Source organism: Bombus flavifrons, chromosome 3 (assembly GCF_040668555.2).
Source record: "Bombus flavifrons isolate JBK064 chromosome 3, iyBomFlav1_principal, whole genome shotgun sequence".
Taxonomy (NCBI): Eukaryota; Metazoa; Arthropoda; class Insecta; order Hymenoptera; family Apidae; genus Bombus; species Bombus flavifrons.
The window spans coordinates 8,190,914-8,207,167 of NC_138444.1; the positions used below are offsets into that span (position 1 = coordinate 8,190,914).

Sequence of the window (16,254 nt, forward strand, 5' to 3'; positions counted from 1 at the left end):
GCGTCAAAAATGAAATCGAGATGTCCAAGGAACTCATATCGAGAACGCTCAAGCGATGGTCTGCCGTTGAAAAGCGACAAGAGTATTTCTCGTGGTTTCAACTGGTCGAAACGATCGCGGAGGATGTCCTTTCGGGCGCAGGAAGTGGTCGCCTTAAATCAACGGCTCGCAAAGGAAATAGCCAGTGGTAATTGAGCCATAACCCTCGGCCGGCGAACACACAAATATTTCAGCGCCAGGAGCTCGCTCATAATTTAGCCCTCATAATTAAGATGCGCCGCGCAGACTCCGGACCCGCTGGAACCCCCTGCTCGCGTCGTACGCGCGAGAATCCTTGCTCGAAAAAGAACGAGCACGAGGCCACAACCAGTCGTCCCGAAACATCCTCACGAAAACAGATACGACTTAGTCCGGAACGAATTCTTCCGAATCACTTTCACAAACCGACACGATACTTTGACAGGAATCGTTTATCTCTACGCGATGATAGTTTCTCATATGTATTACTTTGTTCGTCTTGCTTTGCAAATCTGAACTTTCATGGATATAACGAAAACGATACGTAGAACTTAAATAGGAATTTCCTTCATCTTCCAAATATTTTAAAGAGTATACTGTACTTTAGATACTTTGTACGCTATATTATATATATATATATATATATATATATATATATATATATATATATGTCTATCTTGTCTATTTAAATTTTTTCTAAAAGCATAAGCATTCGCAATCCATTCATCAGTTACCTACTTCGATATATAATCATAAATAAATAAATAATTAAATAAATACCTCGTGTAAAATTGAGAAGCGTTCGTTGAATTCCAAACAAGAATATCGATTGCCTAGATATTTAACCTTCCAGTTTAAACACTCTCAACGCCCGAAGATTGCACTTACCCTCGTGAAATAACCGTAAACGCTATTCCTTGTGTCTCAGCGAACCGATCTAAACCACCGTAACACTCTTCCCGCCTAGTTACGTGTAGTATAGCAGCAACAAGCGGAAGAGGAACCCGGTTTCGCGAAGTGATGGCAAAAAGTGTTGCATTAATCAGGACGCAGGCTAGCACGTAGGGGGCGGCGTGGTGGCCGGAGCCACGGTGCAACGATAACGAGGCATGGGGACATAACTCGGTGCGTCCACCGTGTTACGATCTAAGAAAGGGGCCGAGAAATACTGCGACACCGGGACGGCTACCGATGATGCATGTCCCAGAAGTGGCCGAGAGAGGCTGTGCACGCGTATTATGTTACCCGGTGCGACGCACCACCACTCCGTACCGTACGTGCGTCCCGACACACCAGGTCGTGACTCTATCATATTTATGTCCCTGGTCGGCCGTTTTCTCCAGAGGGAACGTCGAAATTCCGGGGGAACGCGGTTTAGATGCGGGACCAGATAAGGTGAGGATCTTCGATGGACGTTCGGTTATCTCCGCCACGGTGTCTAATCAGTCCTCAGTATGTAGGAAAACGAACGGAGGAGAGCGATATTAGGGAGAAAAAGGAACAAGTCGCCGTTCCGATGTACTTTAAGGGCCGATTTCGAAGATACTCTCGCATTCCAACAGTGTAATAGCAGCTGGCCGACTCTACTTGCTGGGTTATCGCCCCGGTTGCCTCGTTAAGCGTTGCTTTTTTTTCTGGTAGCCGGGGGAAAGGATCGTCGCGCGATCGATTTTCAGCTACTTGAAGAGGAGAAGATCGTAGAACGATCGATGGGAGAGGATTGATGCTCGTGGAGGTCTTTGTACGACCTCTATTCATGCGTCCACCGTGTACACGGGTGCTGCTGGAACGAGTGCTTGTTGCCGATGGCTGGTTTAATGACAACGAAAAGAGTGACAGATTGAATGACGCTCATTAGAGGTATTATTCGCGCCTCCGATGGCGGAGGAGCAAGTATTCGCGGGATAGTACGGTGTGAAGAGTATGGTGACGATCGAACGTTGAGTCACGGTGGGAGTGTTAATCCTCTTGGATGATCTCTTAAGATTTACAGTGTAATTCTTCTCGTAAATATTAAAATACTTGACGGAATTGTATAAAATGATAATCGATTCGAATCAATCTTTATCGATCGTAGAAAAATACACGAAAAATTTGTAAAAGTTAGAATTATAGGAAAATAACAAATGGAATAAAGTAAACCATGAAAGATAAAAGTACTTACCTGTTAGTTGGCATTTTATCTAGTAAACGAAACGGATCCAGATAACGATAACGATTCAATGATACGCAAAACGAAGTGAGCATACGTATGGTACAAATAGTTTATTCGTTCGTTCGGAGGTCGAAAAAAAGAGACCGCCAGGATATCTCGATGTCGTAGATCCTATGTGAGATACCACGACCAGCCCGTATTTGTCTGGCGACACCTGCACGTAGGACACTTCATGTATCAGCCGCAGGATGCGAACGGACGCAGCGAGAACACGAATGATAGCTCCTCCGAGCGGCGATATACCTTCTCGCCATTATCAGATTCGCCAGCAATGGCGCCCCGCTAAGAGTCACTTGTCCGTTCGCGTTACAACTACCGTCACATCGACTTTTTTCACCTGTTGGTGTTGGTCGCTATTAATTTTTAATAATCCTCGAACTGCGATGACGATCATTTTCCATGTCCCCTTTAAATTCGCCCGCGTAGTCTCGTAATATTCTTCTATAATACTTTTTCTCTTTTATTACAACATATCTCTTATCTTTTTACTAGATTATTTTTCATTTACTTTCGAATTTTTATTTGTTAAGATATCTATTGAAGATTAAAATTTAATTAATGCGTCGAGATATCAAAAGCACTCGTGATACTTGATAAATATAAAATTATATATAGTTACACTTGATAAATATCACAGAAAGGAGCAATAGTGACAAATGAAAATATTAATTGGATTCGCTTGCAAGCTCTCGGTGTAAAAATATGCCAAAAATGATTTTCAAGAATCTGACAGGAAATTTTCACCAAAAGGTTTAGATCAAAATTAATTAGCAATGAAAAGTCAGAAACAACATGTTGATGATTGTATTCATTATGCAAACATTTCGTCCCAAAAAGAGAACGACAAAACTTATGAAACAACCGCACAATCTTATATTCTTTTTGTGAATTCTCCATCATCGTCACGAATTTCACTCAACATTTCATCAAGTATTCTCCGTTATCAAACTCTACCAACGTTACAGTGTACAATTTCAGAGACAGTCGAAATGGTTGAAAGGGTCCCCTGTTTGATACCCTGAGGCAGCAGTCGAAGCTCAGTGGCCCTTAATTCGTACGCATGCCAGAGACGCGTTCGCGTGTGTAAACCTGGTTCTGCATATGCCTCGTATTCGTACAGAGATTTTACGAGTGGCTCGGCTGTTGGTCATCGTTACTTCATAAGAGGATTCGGCGTAGCCCGGCAGGGGGTCCATCTTGGAGGGACCCGCAAGGTCACGATGAGTCGTGTGTCTACCACAGAATTGCGAGTGTCACCACATAAACCATCCCCGCAAAAGTATCGGGTTACTGCGATTCTCGACCCTCGACTACCCTCCTTCTTCTTCCTGTTCTCCGTGTGCCGTCTCCAGCGATCCTTGGACATGTGCAGATGAACGACTAGATAGATTGTCTCTCTGCGCTTGCTCGTCGAGGTGTTCTTCCACCAGTAACGATTCAGCGTTTCTGTTTTGGTATATGGAGAGTTTGTTGGTGGTTTAGAGGTTTGGGTAGGTTTCGAGGTTTTAAATGGAATTCTCGTCTCTTTAAAGGAAATCATGGGAGGAATGCTAGAAGTTTGAGTATTATGAGCTAAATTATTGAGATCAATGAGGATTTTGATAGAAGTTTTGGCAAATATTTTGTGTCTTTATTGTTATTATTGGGCTAGTAGAATTTTGGATATTAGATTATTGAAAGACTTCTATTATTTCTAAGTTAGAATTCAGAGCCCAATCCAGCTTGGATAGGTTTCGGAGGTTTACATGGAATTCCTAATGATTGATAACTTTGGATACAATCACGATATTTCACTTACGAATGATTTTATACAAAACAACTTCTAATCTCGATCTATGCTTAGACGATACCGTACGAATCTTAAATCATTCAGTGTCATGTAAATACTAATCCAAGCAATACGAATAAAGAGGTATCGAGGGACCAAAAAATGGAACCAAATTGCAGTGGGAGATTATATTTTGAGTGTCTTAGTGCCTGAAGATTCGATACAACTAGGAATGGTCGAATCAAGTTCGTCGTAAATTGCTGAGCGCATTGCTAGGCGCAGCGGAGGCGCGGCTGAGTTACAGCCGCGTAACATTGTAATCGTACGTATTTATTGCACCGGCGGAGATGAGCTACGTACCCTCTGGCTAGATACCCCACATATCACAGGACGCAGCGTGTCTTCCCGGCGAGTTTATATTTCCTCGGGCCCGCCTCTTTTTTCCCTTTTTCCTACGTTCTTCGTAGATCAATATTCAGATTAGACTGTTCAGGAGATAAGCACCGGTTCGCGAGGTAATCCCGTGATTATTACTATATATCGTGGGGAAGAAAGGGTTTTATGGCCGATGGTTAGGGCTTGGGCGAGTTACTATTTGAGAAAGAGGAGAAAAAATAATCCGAGTCCTTTTGGATTGAATTTTTTAATGGGATACGATTTTTCTGGAATTGATACCTCATGGATAACCAGTAAATATTATTGTTTTCTTTGTGTATTTTCTTTTGAAATTTGTAAAATGTAAAATATTTCTGCTTTGAACTTGAAAATTATTATAATTCCAAGTTAAGTAGTGCATTTTTTATACAACGGTTATTTCGTTGACATTTTTCAGTCGTTAATCAGATTTTAGCAGTCTTAATTTGACAATTGTATTATTCATACTCTAATAATTCATCACAATAACGTGTTATGATACTTAAATCATTTTATTGAAATGGATTGTCTATCGTGAATGCTTGCGAAGGCTCGTGATTTCTTTCGTTTTATTCTGTGGAGTGATCTTGTTAATAGGTTAACATTGATACCATTCATCTCCCTACTTTCAGTTGCAAAAGAATCATCAATCTATAGTCAAACGTCCACACCAAAAACAAACGATAACCGGAAATCGGCTTCGAGGGCCACTAGATAAATCATTTCTCTAGCTTCCCTTTCGCAATCCGAACAAACACGACCGTGATCCAACGTGTGTCCATTCGATGATGGATGTCAGGACGTTAATCGAGGCTGCTTGCTTCAAAGACTAATCGTTCGGTCGGAAAATCAAGCGTAGCCCTCGCGCCAAACTGCGAAGCTAATAATTCCTAAAGCGAAAAGAAACCGGGGACATAAATTTTCCCCATCTGGCGAGTGGGTGCTCGTAAATGGATATCTCTGGCCATTTTCAGGCCGGATCAATTCGTAATCCGCTCTTGTTCCACTTGTACCCTTAGAGACCAATAGTCGTGTATCGAGTCGGTTCTCGCGCTCGATTCTCGTTCGTTAACCGAATAAAATGAAACGGTAGCCGCGAAAGGCTGCGAAACGACAATCCGGATACAAATTCTGCATCGATAAAGATTGTCCCCTTCTTCCTCGCTGTCTCTTTCGTCGTACTCGACACGATGATATTGTAATCATTTAGCTGCGCAATCAAATACAGTGATAATTATATAGATCGTGATACACAGTAAACGGCAAAAACAATATCGAATGAGATCTGTCAAATAAATATTTTGTCTTTACAGATAAATATAAATATATTTCAGCTTATTTTAAGTCTGTCGGCACATATTAATCCGACCGTGTCGTTTCGATTATTTTTAACGTGAATGTTTTTCTATCGCTACAAATTCTTTTAAAATTTGAAATTGAAACATCGAAGTTGACATCTGAACTTGTTTTTTCCTCTCCACAGCAAAAGTTCTCCCGCTAATTTTTCAACAAACTCAATTCTTACCATTTACTTACCATTTACATGACTAAAATATCTAAAGATTTCCAGGTAATTCTGTATGGAAATGTTTCTTAAAAATATGATTGCTACTATTAAGAGAGGGCCAAGACTTTTGCACGGCACTGTATATTATATTACGCAACCATCGACGCAACTGCGCACCGTTTTCTCAACGATTGTTCCATGGCACCGTAGGTGCTTGATTAACGTTGCCAACGCGTTTTATCGATACATCAGCCGCGAAGTTTTCACGGTATGCGATTCCAGAGACGTTTCCCTTTTTGGTTTCTTTGTTGCCCGCTGGCTGCCCCCGTGGGGAGGCGATCGGAAGCAGCGATATCGTGGCGACTTGTTCGCTTTGCAACGTTATTGGCGTTGATATCGCCGGTATGACATGTTTATGTCTAATCCAGCCGGGGGATCTTCACCATCGCGACACGTTTGCCCTTGGGGATACTTCTTCCATGTTGGAAATTTTCGTTTCCAAGAGCTTGGTTCCGCTACGCAACCGATGCTAACTTTACCTGGATAGTCTACGTGTTTCCTGTAACCAGAAGGTCGACTAAGCTCTTTTATCTACCGAGAACATTGCGTGTTTCCTCGTTCTCACAATATCATGCTCTGGATTTCCATATGTACCTCTGCAACATTGTTCTTCGTATGCTTCTCGACTCAGGGAATCTCCAGTTACTAAGAGTCTCACTGATGCAATCTCAACACTCTTAGTTTTCCACGATTGAGAATTAGAATATGCATCTCTCGAGGTAATGTGATTTTGTTCTTAATTATTGGGTGTCGTTGGATGATGAATTATAAGTTTGTCTAAAAGACGCAATGAGAGTTACGTAATGAAGTGTTGTAACAGAGGTTGACTGAGATCATTTGGTGGAATTTGAACTGCAGATTCGTCGATAGTATCATTCTGTTATAATTACTGAAAGAAAGCGCGTGTGTATAATTTTAAAATATCAACTCTAGAAAATTTCGCTACGAGCTTAGTCCAATATCATTCTTTAGTCTATAACCCCTTTATCAACGTTCCAACATTCGATAACCATTCATGATTTAATCCAACCTTTACCAATCACAAATCTCAATACGCATAATTCTTCTTCGACAAAACTGTAAAAAAAAAAGCGAAATTTCATTTTAGAAAGTGCCTCGTCAGCGGAAGTTCGACAGTGTATATCATTTTATTACAGACGGCTCGCGAGCGGAAGTAGCGGCTAGGTTTACTGAATGATTCGCTGAATAATCTTTTCGTAACAGCGGCTGGGCTTGTCTCGGCCCGCTGCATTTTCTTGTTGATTTTCTCGCGTCGTCTGCGCGCAGACTAACCAATGGTTGCGCGTTTTATTTTATGAATAATGTAGCTACGGGCTACCTGGCGGATACGCCGCGGATCTCCCCCGACGGCGGAGGACACGCACACGCGTGGGTCGCCAGCGGCGACGCGGCGCGGTGTTCGAGCATTAATCTGGATCACGGTATTCTTGCATTATCGTTCATCTTCCTTGATGGTTGGATACCGGACAGGCCTATCCCGACAAGATTTTCACCGCGTTCCTGTCACCGCGACTTTCATTGCCGCGCGTCTCGCTTCACTTGCTGCCACTCCGGTCTGTAACGATCTCTATTTGAGTAGAAATGAAGCATAGAATGGTATATATGGAAAATGGTAAATGTATGGAGTGATGGGAAACTGGTTCTGTTATTCGAAGGGTGGTTTTGTTTTTATGTAAGGAGCTAGAGAGCTGTAGGATACGGTAAGATACGATATCTATTGGTACAAAATTTTAACAGAATAACAGCAATAGCTTTGGTTAAGTTATTTATCGTACAGATACGTCACGCATTCGATAAACAAATGAAAACCATTATGAAGAAATATCAGTTTTCTCTATTTATATAATAAATATAGAAACAAGGCGATCTTATGTTACTAAATTACCCAGCACTAAATTAGATACATTAATTAAAATTACAGTGTAAGAAATATCGAAGTAAGTTGCGTTTCGTACCTGGCGTGTCTCAAAATCTTCCTTTCTGCTACTTTTCTCTTTCAACAACCCAGTCACGTTTCCAACGAGGACGGTAGCCACGATCGTCGAATCTTGTCGATTAGATTCGCGGCCGTAGGAAGGACAGAAGCAGATCGTTTATCGGTGGATGCATTAATTACACCCGGGATTCCAGTCGAGGTGGACATGCCTTTATCGTGAAAATAATAATTTACAGTATCGTGAGGCCTGTCCTCTTAATCCCTGCGCGGCTTGTCAACGGCCTCCGCTTTAACATACGACGCTGCTGAACGAATAGAAGCGGGACTGGATCTTTTTGAATGTCCGCACGCGGCCTGACAAATGCCACGAGAACACGACACAATATCGAAGAAAACGTCTTCCACGATTCCGAAAAATTTTACACGAGAACACACTCTTTTCGAGAAGTCAACATTTCAATGATAACGTCACATTGATATTTGTTTAGAAATATTCTTGGCACATTTTATCCATTTCTTAAGTATTTTACGAGTCATTATTCTTATCGTATTTAGGTTTTTCAAACCAACATAAAGAATATGGTAATAATATAGGGCACTTATTTTGTCTTTTGACATAGAAAGTTTCATGATAGTTAAAAAAGGAAAAATGCAGAAAAGTTGACATCGTATGAAAAGTAATCTGATTCTGATTGCGATGTGTAAAGTTGGACGTGAATTCTAGTAATACAATTTGGGGAAAGTGATCACTCTTTCCGTCTTCTACTTCCGATGACAGGTCATTGTTCATAGCGAAAGCATTCTCTCGATAAAACGTCGATTACTTTCACGATTACCATTTCGTTTTAACATTTCTGCAAGAGTCTTAACGATGTGGTTGTTAGAATTCAGCAAGAGTGGCTGGCTAGAATTTGTGAATACATTACAAAGAAATTACTGGAATGTTTAATCGAGCGAAGGACTTTGAATTTCTTACAATTTTTGGATTGCAGGTTGCAGCTTGTGAAATCTTAACGACGTTTGGCTTGCACGCTTCTTCGTTTAATGGCGAATCTTCATTAGAGATATGTTAAGTGTTTCGTACAGTAGTTTGGAATGTTTCTACTCGTATCACAAGTGTAAGCGATGCAATTGCCTGTAGGCAAAATTTACATAATACAAAACGCTTAAAAAGTTTTAACATAACAAGCAAGTACAGAAAAAACTGTTTAAGAGTAAAAGTCTGGACAAGATCATAACTTTTACGAACTACTTCTTTAGAGAAATATTAAGATAATGGTTAATATAATCCAAATAAGCTACAATCCTATAAAAACTATTCAAGCTTAACTCCATTACCACTAAATCTCTATCAAAAGTTATTTGGCAAAGTAATCATAATCAAACCTTCGGAAATATCTCGCCAACTGTACCAAACTCAACACGATCTCCTCCTCGCGCCTACCAACAATCGTACAAAGAGAAACAGGAACCAACATGAAAAAAAAGAAGAGAAAAAGAAAAAAGAGAAAATACCCAACATTGTATAGTGTATAAAAAAATCACCCCCAGAAGCGTGCGGGAAGTACGAGAACCGCGGGGTGCAAAGGTCGAAGGATGAAGACGTGTGGAGTCTTACATCTTTCTCGAGACGGCACGTGAGAAATCGCGGCCTCTGCGGGGCTCGTGTCCTCGCGGGCATCTCTCGAGGGCCAAAGAAAGCGAACCGAAAAGAAAGCGGTCGCAACGAGGCTACGGACCAAAAGAAGCTGGATGAGGAGGGAAGAAAGAAAGAGAGAAAGCAAGAAAGAAAAGGAAATGGAAACGGAGGGAGAGAATATCCACGTGGTCGACGGATGCAACGAGTGTGCGAACGCGCGGCAAGTGGTCCCAGTGCTGCGCGAGTAGTTCGCGTATTATAAAAGATTTCCGACTCTTTGTGGCGGACTGGGTACGATCCGTTTAGGAGCCGGGCGAAAAAGCGAGGCTCTGGCCGCGCTTAGAATACCGCGGCAACTCGCATTGTATAATAATGTATCGCATATGGCGCATCTTGTAAAACTCTGCGGGCGTCCCCCCACCGTGCCTTGTGGAACCAGGATGAGCGTGGAAGGACGGATGGAAGCGCGTGAATGAGGTTATTCCCGGTCGTGGAGCTCGTTCATTCATCCATCGGCGGGACAGCCCTCGTGGGGAGGCTGAAGACAGCGTCGACCAACGGCAAGGAATAGCCAAAACCAACTCTACCCTACTTACCTTCACGGATTTTTCTCTTTGCTGTAAATACCTTGCGGGTTTCTGACGGTTTCGTGAGGTGTTTGGGCTTGAAGAGGATGTACGAGTCTTATGGAGGAAGAGTGATGGATTAATGAAGTGGAAAGTTTGGGTTTCTGATCAGTTGGAGAGATTGATGGCAAGACAGAATCATTCGTGTTCATAATTGAGTAATTGATAAATATTTATTTATAATAGGCGTCATTCGCAATTTCCATCAATATATTATTGATGGAAATTTTCTATAAGTGCTGTAACAATTTCTATAATTTCTCTATGTCAAATCGAACTACTCCTCAACCCCTACGAAACACCATTAACATCAAACTACACCGCACTTCAAACTAAATTAATCCTCTTCCTCAATTTCACATTCAACTGAACAGGCTCCTCCAATCGAGTTAGAAAAATATTCGGTCTCCAAGCGAGTCCGACAAGTAGACTCAATTCAAAGTTCCATTCAAGCGTCGACGGGAGTTAGCGTCAAGCCGTGTCAACACCTCTTCACAGGGACACGGCCAAAACGACTTGAACGCCAGCGATGAAAGTAGCCAGTCATTCGGCAACCTTCTGCCTTCAACGATGGGTGCCAAAGGTTTCAACGAATAACGTTGCACTGTAGAACATAGTCTTCGAGTCGAAGGGATTTAACCTGGTCCCTGGTAAAACCTAAACCTAATCTAATGGATTAGGCGCGGCAAATCTACTAGTCGTCGAGGGTCTCTTGACTCGAGACACATTGTTATCGTTGTTCTGATCCTATTGACAGCCCCAATCCTGCTACACATATAGAATACAATGGCTGCGGTAGTCTGGTTTGCGCCCAGCAGGATAACTCCGCGTATTTTTGCCTAATCGGATCCATTCGAGCATGTTGAGTAACCGATTGGCCCTCTTTCGAGTTATACAATAACAGTTTCATCTTTGCTATTCTTCTTCTGAGGATTGTTGAAGGTGTTTGTTAGGGGAAAAGAATCTTTTGTTATCGTTCGTTGCTTTGCTGCAAAATTTAGTTATGTAATAAAACAAATATGTTAGAATTTTTATTAACTCATTTAGAATTATGCAGCGAGATAACGTGTAGAGGTAGCGTACATGCAACGTTATGACAATTAGATTACATTCTTGCTCCTTTTTCTTCATTTTCTTTTTCGTTTTGTTTTGGATGTAATTATCTTTTTCGGGAAAATTGAATATATAATATTAAGTAATTTGATTTGTTATTCATTTATTGTTATTAATAGAATGTAACGTATATTAATTAAGAAGAAACTTTATTTGTTAAAATGCTTGGTAGAGCAAAGACAGTTTAAACAAGCTTTATGTAGATTTAATGCACTATACAGACCGTGTTAATGGAGATACTAGATGAATGGGTTTTTTAAATCTTGTTTGCATTTCATTGTGTTATCGAACAGGGTATGCATCGAACGTGTTCCCTTTTCGAGACGAGAATACCGAGCAAACCGAGTCGTTGTTCCATCGAGAAACAACGAAACTCGTTACGCGGAGTCTGGCTTGCTTTTCCGTTACGCGATATCTGATCGTTATTCCCCATTTTCTCGTTTTCCAATTGCTGAGATCGTTGCTCCGCAGTGCGTGCACGATTTCTCGTGGCCACATCCTCCTTTTGTTTTCCCGCATTTCCCTATTCATTCCATCAATATCGCGTCGATCTCAGAAAAATCATTGTCTGGCTACGCGTGTTGACATGATTCCAGAGAGATCAAAAGGAAAACCGTCTCTTCTATAAAATAGTCTCTACTTCAACCTCACGCTTTTACACAATTCGCCTTTCTTTGAATCATACCTTAAAACATATTGTAAGAAAATTTAGTAATCTGTAATGTTACTTAAATTTATTTGCATATACTCGATTTTCTCTGCGATATTTTTCAAAGCGATGCAATGTTCCCTTTATTTAGGTCCCAGGTAATAGAGAGACGTTTCTCTTTATTTCAGATACAAATAAAAATATCTAAACGATATACACGAACAATAATTTCAGCGACAGTTGTGTATAACATTACGACCAAGCCATTTTTCTTATTATTCTTCAAACATTCGTCTCAGAACACCTCAGAGACTAACCAATGACCCAGGTTCGAGGATCGTTCTACATACGTCTGAAACACCATGATTATGCCTACCATATATTTCTATATGGTGCGGAGCAACTTAACGGAGACTGGATCCGACGTGGCATCAGGGTTATAAGATCGGGCACGTCTCTATCTAGGTTCTTTAGTACGGCTGCGAGGCGACGTAATATATTTGGGAGGAGGTGGAGAGTGAGATAGGTGGTTAGGTAGGTAGCCGTGGTGGATGTCGGGTAGATAGTCGACCGGCTTCGGTAATGGAGACTGCAGGGTGCCGCTAATGCAGTAGCGATGTCACGGTGCCCGTTGCATCGGCATATTCCTTCCCTTTCCGCCCTTTTGCTTCACCGCGGTTTACCATACGTGTCCCTTCCCTACCTTCGTGATATCACTGAGTTTCTATGTGTCGCCTCTGTCTCTGTTCCACTTCGATCCACGTTCGTGCCACGGACACTTCTCTGGCGGTGGCTGTTTATCTGCTTGCTGGTTGCCTTTTTTCTTTCTTTCATTTTTTTCTCCTTTTTTTTCTCTCTCGATTTAACGGAACCCTATCTGTGGGACACGGTGGATATCTCGGACGATGAGAAACATTCCCCATGCGGATGTGTTTGTATCGTTTAAAGTGAATGGAAAAATGGGCGCCGCCTGCATCCCGCAGTTACGATAATTTCTTGGTTATTTTTGTCATGGCCGCCGGTTCGATCTGTTTGTATGTATCCCGGTGTCGGCGGGCGTTGTACCAACGTCGCCCGATTTCTTGCCCTGTTAATTGGCCGGTTTAGTTCCAAAGATATGCCCCACGGACCAAAAGCGGCGTAACTTTGCTAGAACGTTTAGTTACCCTGGCTTTTTAACCGGGCTGTGTGATCGTCTTGCAAATTGGGAGCTTAAGGATCGGGCTACTTTAGGCCAAGTTATTGCCCGTTGAAGCATCATATTATTTTAGAGATATATTATATGTATGTAAAACAACATTTATGTCGTTATTATCATATATATTTAAAACCGTCACTTACGTTACAGGAATTATTCGATAATTACAAAAGAATTCTTTTAAACCATCCCAATATGTATATGAATGAGATATTTTATCGCACAGTCGTTCATATGGCGCTTTCAACAAGATACTTCATATCTACCTCAATATGTTATCTATAGCTAATTAGAGCTAAAGCAACACAACAAAAATAAGCAAATATTTAGGTATAATCACGATTTTGTCTTAATAAAAGAACACGTTGGTATTGCTGAAAAATATGAACGATTTTATGTTAGTGATTGAAGAAAAAAGAAACGAACTTAAAATTACCTACATTTTTAGGAATGAAATGTCTCATTCATAGATTCAAGTATAAAAATCAGTTAAAATACCTCACTTTTAAGTACTAGAAAATTAATCTTCCTTGTTTAATGAATATTCTCGAAAGAAAACACATTGTCCCCACATATATAACTTTAAATCTAAATTTTTTTCAGAATGTTTGGCAGTATGAAACGATGTGCCCGATGCCACGCAGCGATCCTGGCCTCGGAGCTGGTGATGCGAGCCAGAGACTTGGTGTTCCATGTCCGTTGCTTCTCATGTGCCGCCTGCGCGGTTCCGCTGACCAAGGGCGATCACTTCGGGATGAGGGATGGTGCAGTGCTCTGTCGATTGCATTACGAGATGGGCGCGGAGCTGCACCCGTCCCAGAGTCCTCCGGTTCCGGTTTATCCGCCCGGTCCGCACTATCCCGGTCAACCGTTCCCCTCGCCGGAATTCCTTCACCACCATCATCATCATCCCTCCCATCCGTCTCACCCGCATCACTCGATGCATCCTCAGCATCCCCACAGCCACGTAAGCCCGGTACCGCTTCAGCCTTCGACGCCATCCATACCCGACGCAGGCTCACCACCCAAGGTACCGTACTTCAATGGCGCCGCCGTCGTGCCGCCGCCAAGACAGAAGGGTAGGCCTAGGAAGAGGAAACCCAAGGATCTCGAAGCTATGACCGCCAACATAGGTGAGTGTCGTTACCCGTATCTGATCAAAAGTTTTGCGGGAAAACGAAGATGTGCTTGATGGAAGAAACAAACTACAGAGTAATTTGTTTTACCGTAAAGCCGTAGTTTTTTGAATCCTTAATTTCTAAGTCATAATTCTCGTATAGGTTCGTGTTTAAGCGCTACACTTAATCTCCTATTAACTTTATGATTAATTTCTTTAAATTTGTGGCTAAACAATCTTCCGAGGTAACAGAATTCTAAAGTAACTGTTTCTTTATATTTTTAGCTTCCATGTAACACGTAGCAGCAAAATATATTTATACAGTGATAGCTATATTTCTCGATCACTCGTCACTTCCATCGTGTTATGTGACTTAGAAAGAAGAATTTGTGTCTGCGAATTATCTGGATCGTTTCTTCCATCGAGCATAATCCAGTGTTTTAGAATATTCGGAGGGAACTTGGTCGCATTGTTTTTCGTTATTCTTCCGAAGCGTATTATTTTGTATTGTATCGCATGCTGTTGGACGATTTTGCGGGCATCCTAACAGCTGCAAAGTGATTCATCGCTTTCTCGGTTGCACCACGTACCAGATTTATAAAAAGCTTTGCACATTGTCCCTCGAGGAATGCAAAAGTTATTTTAGAGAAATTCTTCACGCGCGAATTAACATTCTGGCAGCGAATAGTATACGTATGTGTAGACACGTTTCAGAGATTCGATCGCAAATGAAGGTGAAACGTACCCGATAGAACAGATGCAAATTGGAATAGAAACACGTTGTACGAACATTGTGCTGGAATGTATCACGCAATAATCATGGTTTGCAATTAGAAAGCACGAGACGTGTAACTCCGCAAAATTGCTGTACGATTTTTTGGACCGTGAAGTGGTCGAATGTTTGCTTAACAAGAAAATATCGCAAACCGCGTCAGTAGCTTTGAAAAACGAGGCGCTCAGTGTTGTTGAACTTCTCATCTTGAAAAATTAATAGCACGAAAACTGCGTGCCTATCGCAATTCAATTAAGCTGTGCTAAAACATTGTAATTCGTCAATGAGTCATTATTTTTGCTCCATTAAATTAACGTTTATTACTTTTAACGTTGTTATACCGAAACACACGCCAGAAAATTCTCTCTATCGTTGTGTTAACCCTTGAACCACTTTTATCTATACAAATTAGGCAATCTAACTTTATTAACAATCAATAACGCTTATCTTATTTATCAAAATTTGAGTCGTCCCTGATACAAGATCAATTAATATTCATATATTCTCTTTATTTAATTAATCTAAGATAAGAAAGAACGCGTTCTGTTTAACCGCAGCACAAAACGAATTGTTAATGATGAATATGGAAAGCTATAGCTCGATAAGACAATGACACAATTCCTGTATTACGATCAAGTAATGATATTTAAAAGATATATCTCGATTTTTAATATTACCAACGATCTTCTTAATTATCAGAAGGTTGCCTCATATTATATTCGACTTAACTTAATGACTTTAATCAAATTAACGTGGAAGACTCCGCCTGGAATAAAGTAGATATCACATAAAATTACGAGCAACTCCTATTTCTTTATTCCAAACAATCAATGTTACCTAAGACTTAGAAGATACTTCATCTTAATTTCATCGACGTTCTTCTTAACTACGTAGCAATCCAAATTGTCCACATAACGTTCCTTGTAACTGTAATTTAACCGCTTTGAATCACCATATAGAGACTTCATGCCAACTCGCATTTAACCATTCCTCTGCATCCATGTTTTAAGAACAGTTCCAAAGTGTACCTAGATCAGGTCCGAGGATTTTCAATCGTCTGTGTCGGGGCACGATCGCGATCGCGTGCACGAAAATTCTTACACGAGCTGCAGGGTCCCGGATCGGTGGACGTTGGTACGAGGGCCTCGGCCACGCGGTCAGAGATCGCGCGGTACGCGCACGTAACACGACGAATCCCCGA

General features: G+C 41.3%; 1 protein-coding gene across 2 annotated transcripts in view; it reads left to right on the plus strand.

Annotated features, from left to right (window-relative positions):
• The window catches only part of LOC138178248 (protein apterous-like), a 55,769-nt gene that overhangs the window by 30,346 nt on the left and 9,169 nt on the right, over nt 1-16,254 (plus strand). For both annotated transcript variants that reach the window (XM_069109907.1, XM_069109908.1), the window contains exon 4: nt 13,768-14,297. In XM_069109907.1, the coding sequence (XP_068966008.1) occupies nt 13,768-14,297 (530 nt within the window). The remainder of the gene's footprint in view (nt 1-13,767; nt 14,298-16,254) is intronic.